General features: G+C 32.7%; 1 protein-coding gene across 13 annotated transcripts in view; it reads right to left on the bottom strand.

Annotated features, from left to right (window-relative positions):
* ATRX (ATRX chromatin remodeler) overlaps positions 1–20,039 on the bottom strand; it is a 261,805-nt gene that overhangs the window by 179,188 nt on the left and 62,578 nt on the right. For 8 of the 13 annotated variants that reach the window (XM_039849234.1, XM_039849215.1, XM_039849176.1 and 5 more), the window contains 5 exons: positions 19,062–19,174; positions 8,846–8,901; positions 7,932–7,984; positions 6,892–7,016; positions 3,961–4,074 (listed from right to left, as the gene is read on the bottom strand). In XM_039849234.1, the coding sequence (XP_039705168.1) occupies positions 3,961–4,074; positions 6,892–7,016; positions 7,932–7,984; positions 8,846–8,901; positions 19,062–19,080 (367 nt within the window). In that variant the 5' untranslated portion in view covers positions 19,081–19,174. The remainder of the gene's footprint in view (positions 1–3,960; positions 4,075–6,891; positions 7,017–7,931; positions 7,985–8,845; positions 8,902–19,061; positions 19,175–20,039) is intronic. The other 5 variants (XM_039849209.1, XM_039849201.1, XM_039849224.1 and 2 more) reach the window with 1 other exon arrangement.

Here is a 20,039-nt window from a genome sequence, read left to right on the forward strand (position 1 = left end):
ATAATCCTTAAAAAAATGACATTTTAGACCCAAGTAAAAAGATTAACAATTTTATGAACTTACTAAAAAGATGACAACCTTGGCAAATTCCAGAACTACAAATTCTAACTTATTTCCCTTTACAAATGTAAACCCTATTGCTCAGAACAACTTGGTATAACATGAAAAGACTCCATAAAAGAAGTTCTAAAAACAGATGCCAAGAGCTCTTTTTTCATTTTGCTATTGCTTTGCAAATAAATTCAGTATTAGTTCTTAAATAGTGGGGAAGCAACTGACATACATGGAACAGATTCTTTTGCAACCCTGTACTTGTCAGATATGCCATAATGGTTTTATTCTCAAAATGGAACTTTCTGCACAGATCCTTTTAATATATATGTGAAAACCTGGTAATTTAATATTACCAATTTGTTCCTAAGATTTACGTCAATACTACCCACTAAACTGCCTTCTCTCTATGTTTGTTCCACTGTCAACGCCATATCAGCACTGTTTACTCTTCTCAAATAAGGCTTGCAGGTATATCTATTTTGGCAGCGAAACCTCAGAATGGTTGGGGGGAAGAGGCACAGTCCCATTCCTCGGCGTCTGCAGAAAAACAAATTGAAGATAACCTACACAACAAAGATTAAGAGGAAACCTCTCCTGCCTCACTCTCGTCCCTAGTTCTGCTTAGGGAAGTGCTTCAGAATCTGAGCTAAACATTAGAATCATCCGATGAATTTCTTAAAAATAGGGAGCCATTTCCACCCCTAAACCACTGAATGAGAATCACCTAGACATTTTTTTTAAAAGTTTTATGGATGATGCTGATGTGCAACCAAGATCTTGATCCACATAAGATGGCTGGTCATGATTCAAAAGAGGCCAGTGAAAATGGCTGCATTCACAAAAGGGAAACAACTAAAAACAAACAAACAAAAACAAAACAAAACAACCCTGTCTCTATCCCTAAATAAAAGACAAAACAATACATACATTTCTCGCCTTTTAATTTTCTATTTTGTGTTTTGCTTACTTTTAAGGTCCAAAGCACCATGAACCCAAACATTATTACAAATATTTCTATTTGCAGGTTAAAAAAGTTTATCCAAGGTATAAGGGTACTATCATACTTTCCAGAAAATATAGAGAATTTGAAGATTTTACTATAAAAGCTGCTAATATTGTATTTTAAGTCATATTGTCCTACATTAGTTTTTCATCTGATCTTGAATATTCATATATTCTATATTTGTTTTACAGAAACAAATACACAGTGTGCACTCAGATAAACTAACAAGATAAATGAAAGCTAGAGTTTGAATGTTCATCCAAAGTTAGATAATTTTTATTAAGTATCTTCTATGTGCTTCTTGCATATGTCACTCAAGAATTAAACAAAACTAGGTGATATTTTAGAGAATTTCTCCCACACGTACACAAGGAATCATATAGAGGATATTCATCACAACATTAACTAGGAAATTAGAAAAATTTGAAAACAAAAAATTGGAAATAAGTTAACATTTGGGAAATGGATAGTGGTTTGCCCATACAACAGAATTCGGTAGAGCAGTGAAAAATAAAGAAACCTAACATACATATTTACTGACATGGATACATTTCACAAACAATGTGAATGAAAAATGTTGCAAAAAGACATATACAGGATACTATTTTCTATATGTTGAAATGAAAAATAAATGCTTTATGAATAAATATACATATAGAAAAATATAAAAACATGCCTGGAAACGACACACACGCACATGCATACAAGCTTCAAGATCATCATTACTTGAGGGGTAAGCGAAAAGGGAAATGGGTGAGACTAGGACTGTATCAATATTTTATTTGAGATTTGAAGCAAATACTGTAAAATGCAGAAATGTTCCTTTACTTTATGTACTTGTACTTTATGTATGTTTTAAATTTTTATTTTTAGTTATGAAATATCTTAATGATTATAATACATTGTGTAAATATAAAAGAGGCATCTTTATTTCTGAGCTCAATATATTTTAATAGTTTTAAAAAGAATGAAATTATTGTGCCATATAGAAAAATCAGGTATAAAATATATTTTCTAACAATTAAATTGGGGAAAGGATGTCAAAATAAGCTATGGTATTTAAAAAATAGTGGCTCCTAGAATGGTCAATATAGCTATATTTTTGCATTTAATTTTCTTTCAAATCAATATAAGAACATTTTATATATAAAGTTTATCTTCTTGAGTTTCCTAAATTAGGCTTCAATTTTAGAACTAATTTTCCATAGAAGTCTGAATATTAACTAGCAATTCAGTACCTCAGATCACTAGTTTATTCATACATGTATATATAAATAAACATAGTTAAATTTCCTGTGTGATTTCTGCCAGTTTAAAGATGTAGCAAATCATTAAGACATGAAAGATTTAAGTACTACTGTATGGCTATAAACATACATATTCCCTTAAGCACAATATAATCATTCTTGCACAGAACACTCAATAAAATGTTCCAGAAACATATCAGCTCAGACCAAATATGAGCAGCAAAGTGGCACTAGGAACACCTTCCCCAACAACTTTGTTTTTTTTATTCCCCTTTCAGCCCTCATCCACATTTCAGACACTGCTCCACAGTCCTCCCCACCCCCCAGAAGACACCATTCAGATAATTTTGACACAATGCTGTATACAATTATCTCTCTTCCCTATAGGACCCATGATTGGGGCGGGGGTACTCTTGCTACTGGTCTTTACCATCACTTTCTACTTGCTGATTCTTTTGTTTTAAGAATACTATTTAGCTATGGTAAGCTCTGTTGCTGCTATGGCAATTTCTCTCCTATGAACCAGATTCTTAATATATCTTCTTATGCTTGAAAGGGATAGAGCACCTCCTTGAAGACAAAAGTCTAAACAACATTTCCTTGATTTTCTCTGAAAACCTAATGATTTAACCTGAAAACTGATAATATGTATTTTATATATACAGATATATTTTACTACTTCCATCAAGATAATCATATAGCACTGAAATAAAAATCTACACAATATTTCATCAAAATTAAGAACTATACTATAATTTCACAATTAACATGACAAATATTAAACAAACACGCTTCCATTACACCTCTACTTAGAAATTTAGTGTTATGTTCTGTCTTTCAGAGATTCATTCCTTTTATAGTCATGGATTCTGGCTCTGTTAATCTGCCCAAAAATACATACAGGCACTATTTAAAAATCACGAACAAGCGGGACACATATTCCATTGTCATAAATTTCCAAATGAATCCTCCTTATGCTAACTTTCTAAAGATGATTAGAAAGATGGTTGTGTGTATCAGTAAGAGTAGACAGACAAAGGGAGAGGAGGCTCAGACAGATAGAGAGAAGGTTACTAGCTCTAGCTTCCTTCTCTTTCCTACTCATCTCTGCATTGCTATCCTTAGATCAATAGGTCTGCAACTTTAATGTGCATGAAAAAAAATTGGGGCATGGTTTTGACATCATCCCCAGAAATTCTAATTTGTGAGGAGTGGAGTCAAGGAACTTGAACTTTTAATGAGCAGCCTAGGTAACACTAATGAAGATGTCCATCACTCTGTGAAACCAATGTTTTAGATATGTATAAAGTTACCTGAAGGCCATAGGCAAGATATTGTCCAAATCTGAAATTCCTTTGGAGTGAGGGAACACATGGTATTCTGGCATATAGGCATTATATAACTAACATATGCAAGAAGGAAATGCTAAGCTTCTTGAGATAACTTAATAGCCACTGAAGGCAAAGGTGTTTTTGATAAATGGTGTTTAACCTTTTCTGCTTCAGAGCTCAGAGAGAAACAGAAGTTATTTTTAAGTAGTGCTTTTAATAAACAATGGGCAGAAAAGTGGAGGTATTTTTAGTAAGCACATCAGATTTTCCAATATGGTCATAAACAGCAATTTAAACTCATGTTTTCATTTCCACTTGTATTTACCTCCGCGTTTTTTGAGATTTTCAGTTTTCATTTTACTTCTGCTTCTAAATTCAGGCCCTTTAAAATCATCTTTGTCTTCATTCAGCACTGGCTCTGGTTGTACAATCACTGTACCTAGAAATATTTCATTTAAAAAACCATTACACATATTAAATGTGCAAGTGAAGTACAAGACTTCAGTTCAGATAAAGCCAACATTGCTGGTACCTAGTTTTATTTCTTTCAAGCTTTCAATACTTGTATAAGGACCTCTCAAGAGTAAATAAAACGGGGAAATAATAAAAGGGCCAGGTGTCAACAATCAGATAACTTGTTGGAATATAATTCATAAAAATGGGAGAGAGAGGTATTATGAACTGATTATAACATAAATGTGTGAATAAACCAGAAAGCCTCAGACCAGTTCTGAATTTTTATAGTGCCTGTCATGAAATGTTTTGAATATGAACATCCATGCTAAGTTCCATAAAGTTTATAAAATAAAATGATCAGAAGGGAAAAATTTTTAAAAGATATCCTAGTCTTCTCATAATCCAAATCATAAATTCAGAAAAATATTTTTGAGGTTTCTTTCTCTATTTTTTTTTCTTTTTTTAATTTTTCAATTATAGTTGACATTCAATATTATATTAGTTTTAGATATACAGCATAGTGGTTAGACAGCTATATAACTTACAAAGTGAGACAAAGATTTTTAAGGGTTGTTTTATAAATTGTTTTGAAAGGGAACAGTGGAGGCGAGGCGGGCAATGTGAGAAGTTAATTCTGCTATTACTTCTGTACCTACTCTGAGGCATTTCCCAACTAGTATGGCAGAGTTGCAGTACCCTGCAAAGTCCTTAAAGATTTAAATAGAGGTAGGTTTAAGATACTTAAGTTCAAGTGCTCTAACAATAAACTGTAGAATAATATCAGTTGTTGGTCTCTATGGAAATATTTTAGAAAGAATGTACTTTCTTAAGTATAAAACATGTGAACTGAAGAGAGAGGTTGTCAATTTGTTTTTTCATTATAATCTCCCAAGAGCAAATGAAGCAGGGGTATAGTAAAAAGGGTCCAAAATCTCACATTTATCTATATTGCTGGGCTTAGTAATTGGGAATTATTGGCAACAATTAAGAAAGTAAAACCTGGCAGCTGTTAGGGGCTGTTTCCCTGAACCATGTGCCTATGTTATTCAGCAAGCAGATTTTGACAAAATGTAGCATCTAGTTAAATGAATTTCTGAGTCTAAGAAAAGGGGGAAAGAGGACACAGAAAGTTGAGTTTTTACGAACTGGTGAATTTACATAATCTCCACAAAAAAACCTTTACTCACAACAACCATTTCATGTATATACTCTCAGAGAAGTCCCTGCTTTTGAAAAGAGCTAAAGATTTATATAAAAAAAAAAAAAGAATTCTTTCTGAAGATTCTCTTCTAAATGGAAGCAAAGCAGCAGAGTGGAAAGAGCACTCACTAGCTTTGGATTCAGGCAGACCTGGGTTCAAATCTTAGCTTCTCAATTTAAAGCTGAAAAAGTTCCTTGAGCTCTGAATTTGTTCCTTCATCTCTACAAGTAGAAACAATAACTACCTTACAGCACTGTTTTGAGGATTAAATGAGTTAATTTTATAAGTCTAGTATCTATACATACTCAATATAGTATTATTAACAATAATTATAATCATCCAAATTTAACCTTATGGAATGGGTCTATTTTTGGTTTAGTGGGAGAGAATTATGCTTACTTCAGGTTAGTAACATCCCACACTTTCTTCCACAATATCATTAAAAGATTTTAATTCCTAGTTCTTAGCTCGCCCAGTGGCCATCATAAGGACTCTCACTGACAATCACTAACAATATAACAATCCAAAGTCAGTCACTGCCTATGGGACTCAAGACTCTCAAGTTAGTTTTATCTGCCGTTGGCCACCAAAACCATTACATAAAATTGTCATAAGATGATTTGCAAAGCCAAGTAAATGGTAGGCCCATGAATTTTCCTTCTATCTCTTTTCTCTTTCTCATTTACTCCTTTTCTTCATTTCATTTATCATCAATTATAACTCCTAATTTGTCCTAGTCAAGCAATGACTTATCCTCCTACCCACCATTTAAAAAAATTTCCATACTCAAAAGATGTGTCATAAAAACCTAAGTATAGACAGAAAACAAAATTTAGTAAATACTGCTATAAATCTGTAAGAATTTGAAAAATTTGCTAAGAGCCTTAAACGTGTTATTTAATAAAGAAAGAAGTCTAAACTTTTGACTCTGAAACACAGTGAAATTACCAAGAACGTTGTCATTCTCTCATCACATAATCATATTGCTCTCAGACTTGGACTATAAAAAGTCCAAGATTTTCATTTGGCATTTTTGTCCCAATCTAATTAATGAGGTTTTTAGGTTAAAATCACAAAAGTTGAGAGGTATGTGACAAGGCTTTTTAAAGAAATAATTACAAGAAATATACCTAAATCTATCTTTGATAATTAACTTCAGCTTTGAGTCTTAGGGAATTTAAGAATTTAGTAAGACTAAACTGTAATTTAAATGTTTTTTCTTAAAAAGTTTTCAAAATATTCATTGTTTTTCTATAAAGCAAGCACATTAAAATTTACTGAACCAAAACTTAATATATTAAACTTTTCAAACCAACTTCCACATTCAAGTATAATTTGGAAACTAAAATCCCTTTTCTAAAACCCAATGGAAAGAAAAAATAAGTTTTGTTCTTTTCAAAGCTGACTGAATATTCTAAATTTTTAACCTCAATAACATATATTATCATTGCCATACTAATACATTTCCAGACCATCAAGATTAAAACATTGGGTTGGTCCTTTACACACAGCTAACAGTTATCAAGTTCCAGTTTTATAACAATAATATTTAAAATACATTTCAACTTTAACTTCATATGAGAAATTAATACACATTACCTTTTGGCAAGCTTTGCATAGTAATATCATTTTCTGAATTTTCATTAGAAGCATCTTCATTTACAGTCTCATCCAAAGGTTTTTCATCATCAGATTCTACATATTTCGTTACAATTGAAGGTTTCCTATGAAAGAATTAAGTCCATAGAATTATGGACACTTCTGACAATTGGAATAATACCCAAAGAATATAAATAACATTTTTAGATCGAGCGGTGGCTTTTAAGCAGGGATACACATCACAATCACCTAGGGAAGCATATATCTCTATTTCATATTACTAAACATTACAATTATAGGTCAGGGGTAGGATCAGAACATGTGCATTCTAAGAAAGCTACTGTGGGATGAGGAAGGGAACTCCTAGTTAGGAATCACTACTTTAGAGAATAAGTTAATAACAAGCAAGCTGTGTTTATTAAGAGACATTCCCACTGGTTAGAAACAACACAAGTCCAATAGAATAAATTGCAAACTTCTAATAAAAAACTATACTCCACAGTATATTATGCATTATAAGTATGCCTGGAAGTAGTTTCAGTTGTTATGTAAAATTCACTGACAATTTTACACAGAAAAGTATTTTTATCAATCTTTGATCTCCTTATAACTTCTTCATAACTATGATGGCTACCACTACTCATTCAAGACAATTTCATATAACCCTAAAAAATCCAAACTGCCTGATGAGGCAATCAGTATTTCATTTCCCCTCTTCCCCTTTTCCTCTTTTTTAAAGCACACATATGATCTATAAGAAGTGATCTACATATTGCATGGGCCACTATTACATAATCAATCCTCCCTGGAAAATTCCATTAAAATTCAAAGTCAGAATGAATTAATAATTGTTGAAGCCAAGTGATAGATATGAGAGAATTCATTATACTATACTGCCTATCTTTTAATATGCGTGCTTGTAAAAAACTGTTTACTTAGAAAAGTACTTGAAGTAAACTTAGAAAAAAGTATTATTCTTAGAAAAAGAAAATATAACAACCTGAAAAAGAAAATAACTTTTTCTTTCAACATCAACCAACCTCTTTGATCGTGATGTTCCTGATGATTTGGATTTTTCTGAAGAGCTAGTTCCCTAAATGTAAGAAATAAATACAAGGTGAATAAAACTTTCAAAGAAACATCCCTACGACTATTTCCCTACACCAACATCTCTGATATAGTGATATAATGAGATATTATTTATATACCTAAAATATTTTTCTAAAAGGAAATTCAAAAACTAATTCTCATTTAATCTCAGGTTTCCTTGATTTAAGGTAATTTTCTCGGTTTTTATTAAATTGTTACTGCTGAATTTTAAGGGGTGGGGAAAGATACAATGCTGTATCATGATCTTGGCCCAAGTCAACAAAGACAAAACAAAGATGTAGAAGTAATCAGATCTCAAGAGAGGTAGAGAGCTTTAAGGATCTAAAAATGTATCATTTTCTTTATCCTAACACATGGCACAGAGTACGGTCTACAACTTGCTTTGAAATACTAAATTTATCCCCATTTTGCCAGTATAATCAGTATATTTTACTGAATTAAATGTTTTATCTTAGGTGGAAAGAATCCCAAAACTATAGTGTAGGTCTTGGTATCACGTGAAGGGCCTAAGGATGGCATCCTATAATAATGCTTAAGAAACATATCTACTTCTGCAAGATCTCAGAACTGTGGAGTCTTGCCCATAACAGCCATCTTAAGCACCTGTGAGCAAGCCTTCTGTTTTCTGACTTTAGGCATACTGCTGAAGGGAACCACAGTAATAACAAAATCAATAAATACCTTCTAAAAATGGACAACTATCCAAAATGAAGTATAATAATATTTGGATATAATAGTAAACTTAAACACAAACATGTATTAATAGAAGTAATTTGATGAAATATATTCTAGTTGGTTATTAGTAAGTAATAAGTATCTTTTAAATATTTGAAATTCTTTTTACCTCTTCTTTGCTGTTTTCCATCATATCAGAGTTATTTCCAGAACCACTGATTTTATCTTAAGAGAAGAAATAAAAACATTATTTATCTCTTCGATACATTATCAAACAGAACAGCAATACCTACAACTCCACAAATTCATTTTTCAATCTATAAAATATGACAGTATTGGTAATACATTATCCACATTAAAATATTCCTATAAGTTTTCTGTTCTTTTGACATATTAACACCTTCTTAAAAAGCATTAAATTTCTAAAAATAGTTTGATACCAAAACATCTCCTACTATAATTTTCTAAAGTATATTCCCTTAAGAGAAAATTTAAGCTTCATCTTCCACTAAAAAAACCGTATTGTTAATAAACTGTATTTCTCTTCACCATGAGACACTAGAAAAATAACAACAAACTAAATCTAAAGAAAGCACAATGAAGGAAATAATAAAGATTACAGCAGAAACTAATGAAACAGAAAATAGAAAAAAAAATAGAGAAAAATCGATAAAACCAAAAGCTATAGTCATTTCTCGGTATCTGTGAGGGACTGGTTCCAAAACTCCCTGCAGCTACCAAAGTCCTCAAAGCCTCAAGTTCCTTATATAAAATGGCATATCCTCCCATATACTTTAAATCATCTCTAGATTACTTATAATACCTAATACAATGTAAATGTTATGAGTTGTCGTATTGTTTAGGAAATGACAAGGAAAAAAGTCTGTACATATACAGTACAGACACAATCATCATAGGCCCAACAACAACAACATTGTTTTTCCAAATATTTTCTATTCATGGTTTGTTGAATCTGTAGACGTGGATCTCGGGGACACGGAGGGCCAACTGTAGTTCTTTGTAAAGATAAATGAAACTGACATACCTTAGACTGGATTGACCAAGAAAAAAAAGAGACAAGACTCAAATTACTAGAATTAGAAATTAAAGAGGGATTGTTACTATATACTTTAAAGAAATAAAAGGATTATAAAGAAATATGAATAATTGTACACCAAAAAATTAAGATAACCTAAATGAAATGGACAAATTCTTAAACATACACAAACTGCTAAAACTGACTCAAGAATAGACAATGTAAATGGACCTATAACTGAAGAGACTGAACTAGAAATCAAAAACCTACCCACAAAGTAAACCAAAGGTCCATGTGGATTCACCACTGAATTACACCAAAATAATTTTTTAAAAAGGCAAAGAATTACTACAACTTCTTCACAAACTCTTCCACTAAAAAAAGAAGAAAACAGCCTATTGATAGATGATTGGATAAAGAAGTTGTACATATATACAATGAAATGTCACTCAGTCATAAAAAAATGAAATTTGCAACAACATGGATGGACCTAGAGTGTATTATGCTAAGTGAAATTAGTCAGACAAAGGAAGACAAATACCATACGATTTCACTTATATGTGGAATCTAAGGAACAACAACAAAATGAACAAAAAAATAAATAAACAAAACAAAAACAGACTCATAGATAGAACAAACTAATGATTGCCAGATGGAAGGGGGATTGAAGGCATGGGTGGAAAAGGTAAAAGGATAAGTACAAACTGGTAGTTACAAAATAGTCACAGGAGTGTAAAGTATAGCATAAAAAATATAGTCGATAATATTGTAATAACTATATATAGTGTCAGATGAGTACACGACTAATTGGAGGGATCATCTCATAAATTATATAAATGTCTAAACTCTATGCTGTATACCTGAAACTAATACAAAATAATACTGAATGTCAACTCTAACTGAAAAATACAAATTAAAAAAGGAACATTTCCCAACTCATTTTATGAGACCAGTATCATACCAAAACCAGAAAAGATGCCACAAAAAGAAAAATCTACAAACCAATATCACTTATAAATATAGATGCAAAAGTCCTCAACAAAATACTAGCAACTTCAAGAGAATAAAAAACAAGTCTTTCTCCCACATACTGGAAGAAAATATTTGCAGAAGACGTTATCTGATAAAGGAATATTATCTAAAATACATAAAGAACTCAACAATAATAAAATGAACAATATGATTAAAAATACACAAAAGATCTGAAGACACCTTACCAAAGAAGATATACAGATGGCGAATAAGCATATAAAAAGCTGCTCTACATCATATGTCATTAGGAAATTGGAAATTAAAACAAAACCATACACCTATCAGAATGGAGAAAACGCAGAACACTGACAACACTAAATGCTAGTGAAGATGTGGAACAGGAACTCTCATTCATCACTGATGGGAATTCCAAATTGTACAGCGCCTTTTAAAGGCATTTTGGCAGTTTCTTACAAAATTAACCATACTCCTACTATATGATCCAGCAATCACATATACTTCTTGATATTTACACAAATAAGTTAAAACTGTATCTACTCCAAAACCTGCATACAGATTCTTATAAACATCTTCATTTTACATAGACATCTTTTATATACACATATATATACACACATATACACACACATACACACATTTTTATAAGTAGCTTTATTCGTAATTGTCAAAACATGGAAGCAACTCTGATATCCAACCAACTCTGGTATACCCAGAATACGAAATATTATTCAGTGCTAAAAAGAAATGAGCTATCAATCCACGAAAAAGATGGAGGAAACTTGATTGCATATTACTAAGTGAAAGAAGCTAATCTGAAAAGGCTACATACTATATGATTCCAACTATATGACATTCTGGTAAAGGCAAAATTATGGTGACAGTTAAAAGATCAGTGCTTGCCAAGGGTTGGGGGGAAGAATGGACAGACAAATAGAGGATTTATACTTCAGTGAAACTAAACTGTACAATACTGTAATAGTAGACACATGTAATTACACATTTGTCAAAAATCCCTAGAATGTACACCAAGAATAAAATCTAATGCAAACTAGATTTTGGGTTTTGAGTGATAATGACTTGTCAACATAGGTTCATCTATTGTAACAAATCTATTGTCAACATAGGTTCATCTATTGTAACTGTGGTGCGGGACGATAGCACTGGGGGAAGCAGTGCATGTGTGGGGAGGAATATGTAAGGTATCTCTGTACTTTCCACTCACTTTTTCTGTGAACCTAAAACCACTCTAAAATATAAAATCTATTTTTTAAAAACTCTAAAGAAAATGGAACTTCCTCAACTATCTACAAAATACCCATAGGTATCATATTTGATGGTGAAAGACTGAATCCTTTCCCCTTTAAGATAAGGAACAAGACAAGAAAATCCACTACTGCCACTTCTATTCAAAATTGTAATGGAGGCCTTTTGAGCCATGCTTCTCTTGCTCAGGCTCGCTTCCACGTCTGGAAGTGTATTTTCCTTTCTAATAAAGCTTTTCTTTTCTGCAACAACAAAAAATAAATAAATAAATAAAAATAAAAATACAAGATTGCAATGGAGATTCTAGCTAGATCAAGTAGACAAAAGGCATCAAGTTTGAAAGAAGGAAGTAAAACAACAGCTGACCCTTGAACAATACGGGTTTGAACCATACGGGTTTGAATCACATAGGTCCACTTATTTTTTTCAATAAATATACAGTCAGACCTCCATATCCATGGGTTTCACAACTACGGATTTAACCAACCACAGATCAAAGACAGTATTTTCGATCCACGGTTGGGAATCTGCGGATGTGGAGGGCCAACTGCATGCATTGTTCTGTGCCATTTTATATAAGGGACTTGAACACATGAAGAGTTTAGTATCCGCAAGGAGTCCTGGAACTAATCCTCTGCAAATAACGAGAAACGACTATAGTTAAGTTATTTGAGGAGTCAAGTTACACGTGGATTTTTGACTGTGCTGGGCAGGACGGGGTGTCCAGAGCCCTTAATCTCCATGTTGTTCAAGAGTCAACTGTATCTCTTTTTAGAGATGACACTATCATGTATATAGAAATCCTAAGAAATCCGCTAAAAAATTATTAGAACAAACAAGTTCACAAAGGTTGAAGGATACAAGAACAACATACAAAAATCAATTGTATTTCTATATACTTGCAATGAATGATCTGAAAGTAAAATTAAGTAAACAATCCACTTACAATAGCATCAAAAAGAATAAAATATTTAGAAACAAATTTAACGAAAGTACAAAACTTATATTCTGAAAACTACGAAACCTCATTGAGATAAAGATCTAAATCAATGGAAAAAATACCCCATGTTTGTGAATCACAAGATTTAACGTTAAGATGGCAATACTCCCCAAAATGATCTACAGATACAGTGCAATCCCTGTCAGAATTCCAGCTGACTTCTTTGTAGAAATTGAAAAGCTCATTCCAAACTTCATATAGAATTAAAAGGGACCCAGAGCCAAAACAAACATCAAAACAAAAAAGAAAATAGGAAGACTCACACTTCACGATTTCAAAACTTACTGTAAAACAACTGTAATCAAGACAGTGTAGTACTGGCGAAAGGATAGACACGTGTATTAGTCAAAAGAATTAAAAGTCCAGAAATAAATCCATATATCTATGGTCAACCAATTTTCAACAAAGATGCCAAAGCTACTCAATGTGGAAAGAATAGTCTTTTCAACAAATGGTACTGGCATAACTGTGAATCCACATGCAAAAAAATGAAGTTGGAGCCTTGTCTCACACCACATAAAATTAATTTCAAATGCATCAAAGACCTACGAGTTAAAACTACAAAGCTCTTAGGAGAAAATATAGAGGTAAATCTTTGTGACCTTGGATTCAGTAATGGATTCTTAGGTATGATACCAAAAGCAACAAAGAAAATATAAGCAACAAAAGAAAAATCTGATAAACTGAACTTCATCAAAATTAAAATATTTTGCGCTTCAAAGAACACCACCGAGAAAATTAAAGACAACCAACAGAATGGTGTAAAATATTTGTAAATCATGTATCTGACCCAAATGTCCACTGACAGATGAATGATAAACTAAATATAGTATATACAGACAATGGAATCCTATTAAACCTTAAAAAGAAAGGAAAGTTTGAAACATGCTACAATAATGATAAACCTTGAAGGCAATATACTAAGTAAAATAAGCCAAACACAAAAGGACAAATATTGTATGATCGCACTTATATGAGTTTCCTAAAGTAGCCAAATTCATAGAGACAGAATGTAGAATGGTGGTTGCCAAGGGCTGGAGGAAAGGACATTAGGAAGTCATTGTTAAATGGGAACACAGTTTCAGTTGGAGAAGATGAAAAAATTTTAGAAATTTTAGAAATGGAGGATAGATTAGTGACTACCAGGTGTTAGGCAGATTAGATTTGGAGGTAAGGAGCTGAGCATAATTATAAAAGGGCAAGATGAGTAATCTGTATCTTGACTGTTGGAGTGGATACATGATTTAACCACGTTTAATAAAATTGTATATTGTTTAATAAATATATACAACTATAAGTAAAACTGAGGAAATCTGAATCAGACTGGTAGATATCAATAACCTGGTTATGATAATATATTATAGTTTTATAAAATGTTACCATTGTGGGAAACCGGGGAGACTGTACAAGAGCTCTGCATTAGTTGTTACTATTACATGTTAATCTACTAGTATCTCAATAACAATGTCAATTTAAAAAAATCAGAAAACTAGAAATAGAGGGGAACTTCCTCAATTTGATAAAGAGCATTTACAAAATACATATACAGGAACCATCACACTTAATAATGGTGAAAGATTGAATGCTTTCCCACTAAGATCAGAACCACAGAGAGGATCTGTTATCACCACTCTTCTTCAACACAATAATGGAAAATGTAGTAAGGTCTACACAATATAATGAAGCAAGAAAAGGAATTAAAAGGCACACAGGTGAAAAGGACAAAATAAAACTGATCTTATTTGCAAATGACATAAGTAGAAACCTCCAAGGAATATACAAGGTTAAGAAAAAAAAAAGAAGCTTCCTATAGCAAGTCCACCAAATATAAGGTCAACATAAAAAAAAGATAATTGAATTCCTATATACCTTCAATGAACAACTGGAAACTGAAATTGGAATCTAAAAACAAGAGAATTTAGAAGAGCACCCCAGAAAATGGAAGAACTTAGGAAAAAAACTAACAAAACATATGCAAAATTAGTTATGTGGATTAACTACAAAACACTGGGCCCACTGAGAGTTTCTATTGACTCTTTTTCCCTGAGTATGAGCTAAACATTCTTATTCTTTGCATGTATTTGGTTGATAACTATACAGTTTTACTGAGGAGAGTATCTGAAGATCAAGTGTTCTGCACTTTTTATTTGTTAATGCTTTCTATTCTCAGATTGGAAAATTTCTATTAGTCTATGAGCAAATTCACTGATACTTCTGCTACCTCTAATTTCTGTGAAGTAAAATGATTCGTTATTCAGAAATTATATTTTTCAGTTCTAGAATTTCAAATTTGTTCTTTTTTACAGTTTCTATGTCTGTGCTGAGATTTCCTATTTGTCCATTCATCATAAATATTAATTCTTGTCTGCTCAGTTCAATATTTGAGTCATCTGTGGGTTGGTCTCTATTGATTGCCTTTCCTTTTGAGCATGGGTCACTTCCTCTTTCCTCATCTATGTTTGATACTCAACATTTTGAAAGATCCAGTGATCTTTCATTAGATCTTCTTTTTGTTCCTCCAAAGAGCTGATATTTTTGTTAATAGCAAATAGTTAACTTGGCTGAACTCAAACCCCAAACTGCCTACCCTGTAGTAGAAGCAGCTGAAAGCTTTAATCTGTTCTTTTAGCCCTAACTGGGCTGCCTGGAATCTGGACTGCATCTGAGCAATTCAACTGGAGATATGGTTAGTTTTTGCAGATTTTGGAGCTCTCAATCTGCCGATCTCTTCCAGATGGGATCTCCCACACACACACTCTTTACTAAAGCTGCTATGATTCCCTCTAAATTTCTCAATACCTCATCCAATAAAAATGCAGGTTTCAATCCAAGTCTTAAATGCCAACAATTGAGCTACCAGGCAACTTCCCTAAGGGAAAAAAGGCTTAACAACTGGGAATTCAGCTATTGGTATTTCCTTCTTCCATGTGTTGACTCCCTTTCAGTTTGTGTCTGCTTTTTGTCACTGTCCAGTTCCTTCATATTATTGTTTTCAGTATTGGCCAGTTTATAATTGCTATCTGTGGGAAAAGTCAATTAGTCAAAATGGAGCTACTCTGCCACTAACAGAAGAACACCTCAACTAACTACTAAACAAAGAATTCTGACAATATAAATTAATTCTACAGATAAATAGAACTTAAAACAAATATTTAATGCTAGATAGGTTTCTTTATTGTGATAGTATGGTTAGCGAATTTTAAACTACATGGGTACAATGAGGACTGAGCATAAATTGAGTATATAGGATCCAGGTTTCTTTCTATTGGAGAAAGAAGTTAAAATATAAAAAGAGGAAGATTAGAATGAAGTCTGTGCTATCAAATTAGAATTAAAACTATCAACTCATGAAAATGTAACATATAACTGGCTTTCTCTGTGAAAAGGCCTAAAAGCACAGACATCCTGCTGGCAATGAGCACATCATAAATCCAGATCTTGGTTTCCAAATACTATGTCACACTGAAAGGAATCCGAACTCTTTGGAGAAATAACTTATTCCAGGGCTGGGGAAGGGAAAACGCAATGTAAACATTGAACATCTTGTGAGGGAAGAATGTAAGGATGTGCTCAAGGATGATGAAGTCTTGTGAAAATGTCAGCAGGAGCCATATAGAAGAGGTTCCCACTAACCAAGTCTTGTGAAAATGTCAGCAGGAGCCATATAGAAGAGGTTCCCACTAACCAGTACAACAATTTGAGCACTGAAATAAATTATGATCGCAAGAGAATATTCATGGGGAAAAAAACTCTTCCTTATAGCAACATACCAACTCAAACACAGAAGGAATGATAGATTAGAAAATCACCATTTTGAAAACATTGTAATAAATCATTCAGACAAGAATCATGCACGGATACTGTGTAGGCAGAATTTATATGAATGGCCCCAGGATTTCATGCCCCATAATTCCAAGAACCTGTGAATATAAGGAAATACCACTCCCATGATTGTGCTATGTAAAATGGCACAGTTGACCTTAAAAATGGGAGGTTATCAGAGGGAGGTAAGAGGAAAGTGAACGTAATCTAATCATGTGGGTCCTTAAGAGTAGAAAAACTTCTGCAGCTGGTGATAAAAGGTGGCAGAAGCAGCAAGCAAAAAGGTAAGCCAGGGAGATTCAAGGCATGAGAAAAACTTGATGTGCTGTTTGTTGCTGGCTTTGATGATGGAGAAGAAATGCGAATGGCCTTAAAGAACTGAGAAAGAGAATCCTGGCCAACATTAGCAAGAAGTGGGGAGTGCTCTCAGACCTAAAACCACAAGGAACTGAATTCTGCCAACAACCTGAATGAGCATGGAAATGAATTTTTCCATAGAGCCTCCAGAAAGGAACACACGTAGTCTCATTGAAACTTTAACTTGGCCTCTCCTGACCTACAGAACAGTTATCTAATCAGATAATAAATTTGGGTTGTTTTAAGCTGCAAAGGTTGTGGTAATTTGCCATAGAAAATACATGCTAACTTTTGATAATGAAAAGAATACCTATGTAGTTTCAAAGTAATCTCCAACAAATTACTTATTAGTTACAAAGGAATAAATCATAAGTTTCTAGTACGTTAATATAGCAAAACAACCATAATCAAATAAACTAAGTTAACATAACCAATAAAGGGAATAATTATATCATGTGCCTTATAAAATAATATACTGACAAGAACATAACACCACTTACATAGTAATTCTACCAAAATAAATAACTTGAATCTAAGTATAAGTAACTGGACAAATCAACACTGAGAGAAAGATCACCAAATGTCATGGTTCCAATAAACAGAAAAACTGTTTCAGATTTAAAAAGACTGGAGACAATACAACTATATGCAAAGTGTAATCTTCAACTGGATCATGGACTTGGGAGGGGTAGACTTACCTATAAAAACATTGTTGGGACAATTTGTGAATTAAGAATAGAAACTATGGAGTAGATAGCAAGCATGTATTTAGTTTTATCCACCTATTTACCCTCCCTATTGTTATTCATTGTTTCCAGTGTTTTGGTATTGACATTTCAAATTATTTTCCTTCTGATTTAATAAAATCCTTTAATATTTCCTCTATTTATAGGTCTGCTGACATCAACTTAGCACTTTTTGTCTTTATTCCACCTTCACTATGGAACACACTTTCACTGAACATAAGAGTTCTATGTTGGCAATTATTTTCATTTGGCACTTTAAAGAAATCATTTCCTTGTCATCTAGCTTCTATTGTTCCTGTTGTCAAATGAGCTATCAGTGTTATTGTTCCTTTGAAAACAGTGACTTTTTTCCTCTGGCTGCTTGTAAGATTTTCTCTTGGTTGTTGTTCTTTGAGAGTTCAATTATGATATGCCAAGTTGTGGCTTTCTTTACATTCATCTTACTTGAGATTCACAGACTTTCATGAATCTATGGCTTAATGTCTTTCATCGCTTTTAGAAAATGCTCAACCAATATCGCTTCAATTTGGCTACTAACCTATTCCACCTCTTCTCTCTTTCTAGAACTCTAATTATACATATAGTTTAAATTTTCACTGTGATTTACCTCTCATACTGTTTGTACATCTTGTGTTTGTGTGCATGTGCACATCTGTGTATGTGTGTGTATTCAGCTCTTATATATGTAACTATGCTCGAAATCCTCGAAACAAGTAATTGTAATCATTACAAGATATAGGATACTTTAAAAAAGAAAAAAAGGAAGTAGAGAGGAGGTGTTAAAGTGTTTTTTAATTTAAAAACATAAGCACCAAATCTACTCAGAGAATTTATCAAACAACAAAAAATATAATAATACATGAATTTCTGTACTATTCCCACCTCTTCTAACACTACTTATTTTTCACAGTCAACATTCATCACCCTTCTCTAAAAGACATTTTCATTACACATAAAACCAGAAGCACATCCTTTTCTAAGCACCTAACCATAAAACCTTGTATTTTCATTTATCTATACTAAAATCTCCAATATCAGATAACAGCTAAATACTAGATACACAGGGGCTAGCCAAAGCCTTAATAGCTGTCTTCCTCTCCCTCAAAAAAAAAAAAAAAAAAAAAAAACAGAAAATAGACTAGAAGATATTGCACATTCTTCAATTTACCTGTGCTTTGGTTCATCATAAGTCTTGGAGGAGAACCTGTTTCTTCAGAGTCTTCTGATGAATGTGCCAGGAAGTCATGTAGCTTCTGCACCAAGGTATTCAACTTGCTTTCACTATCAAAACAAAATTAAATAATTTCCTTAATTAGCTTGTCATGTATTTAATTAAATATAACATTCTAACAAACTGAAACTGTATCTATATTGTAAGCAGTCTGAAAAAATGTATATACAAAATGAAAATTAAAGGAAATGAATTTTCTTTATTTCTTAGAAGACATGAAAACATGAGTAACACGACCTACCTATACAGTTACCTCGCCTCAAAATATAATTTAAGTATAATGCCGATATTGAGATTTTGCTTTATATCATTTAAAATAATAATTCAGTAATTTATCAAATATATTTACTGATCACTTACTCTCTGTAAGGCTTCAATTTTTCTATTGTTCTATCTTCTACCTGGCACAGAATCACTGAATAAATTACTGACACAAACATAAATAAAACATAGAACAGGACGTAGAAGATCTCATATTCCTAGGGAAATATTTACGTAACTAAATTATTATAGCATACCCTGTTAAGTTATATAACAAGTGTATCTGAAACTCAACAGGTTTATAAAAAAAACTTTCAAATGCAGAAAATAAACACATATCCATTTCTAAAAAAAGATTTCCTAAACTTACAAGCAAAAGAGAAAACAGATAAAATTGACTTCATCCAAATTCAAAACTTTTCTGTATCAAGAGATGCCATCAAAAAGTGAAGAGACAGAGAGACCGAGCAAAATGGTGAAGGTGACAGGTTTTGTACATCTCTTGCAAACATATCAAAGTTGTGCTGGAAACAGAGCAAACAGTAAGCAGAGTCACCTCGGGTCTAGATGAACAGAAGCCCTACAACTAGGAAAAGAAATAAGAAATCACTCCGCAACGGTAGAAGGCAGGAGGGTGAAGACCCAAGGCTGCCC

The sequence above is a fragment of the Pteropus medius genome, unplaced genomic scaffold, assembly GCF_902729225.1.
Source record: "Pteropus medius unplaced genomic scaffold, Ma_sr-lr_union100, whole genome shotgun sequence".
Classification (NCBI taxonomy): domain Eukaryota; kingdom Metazoa; phylum Chordata; class Mammalia; order Chiroptera; family Pteropodidae; genus Pteropus; species Pteropus medius.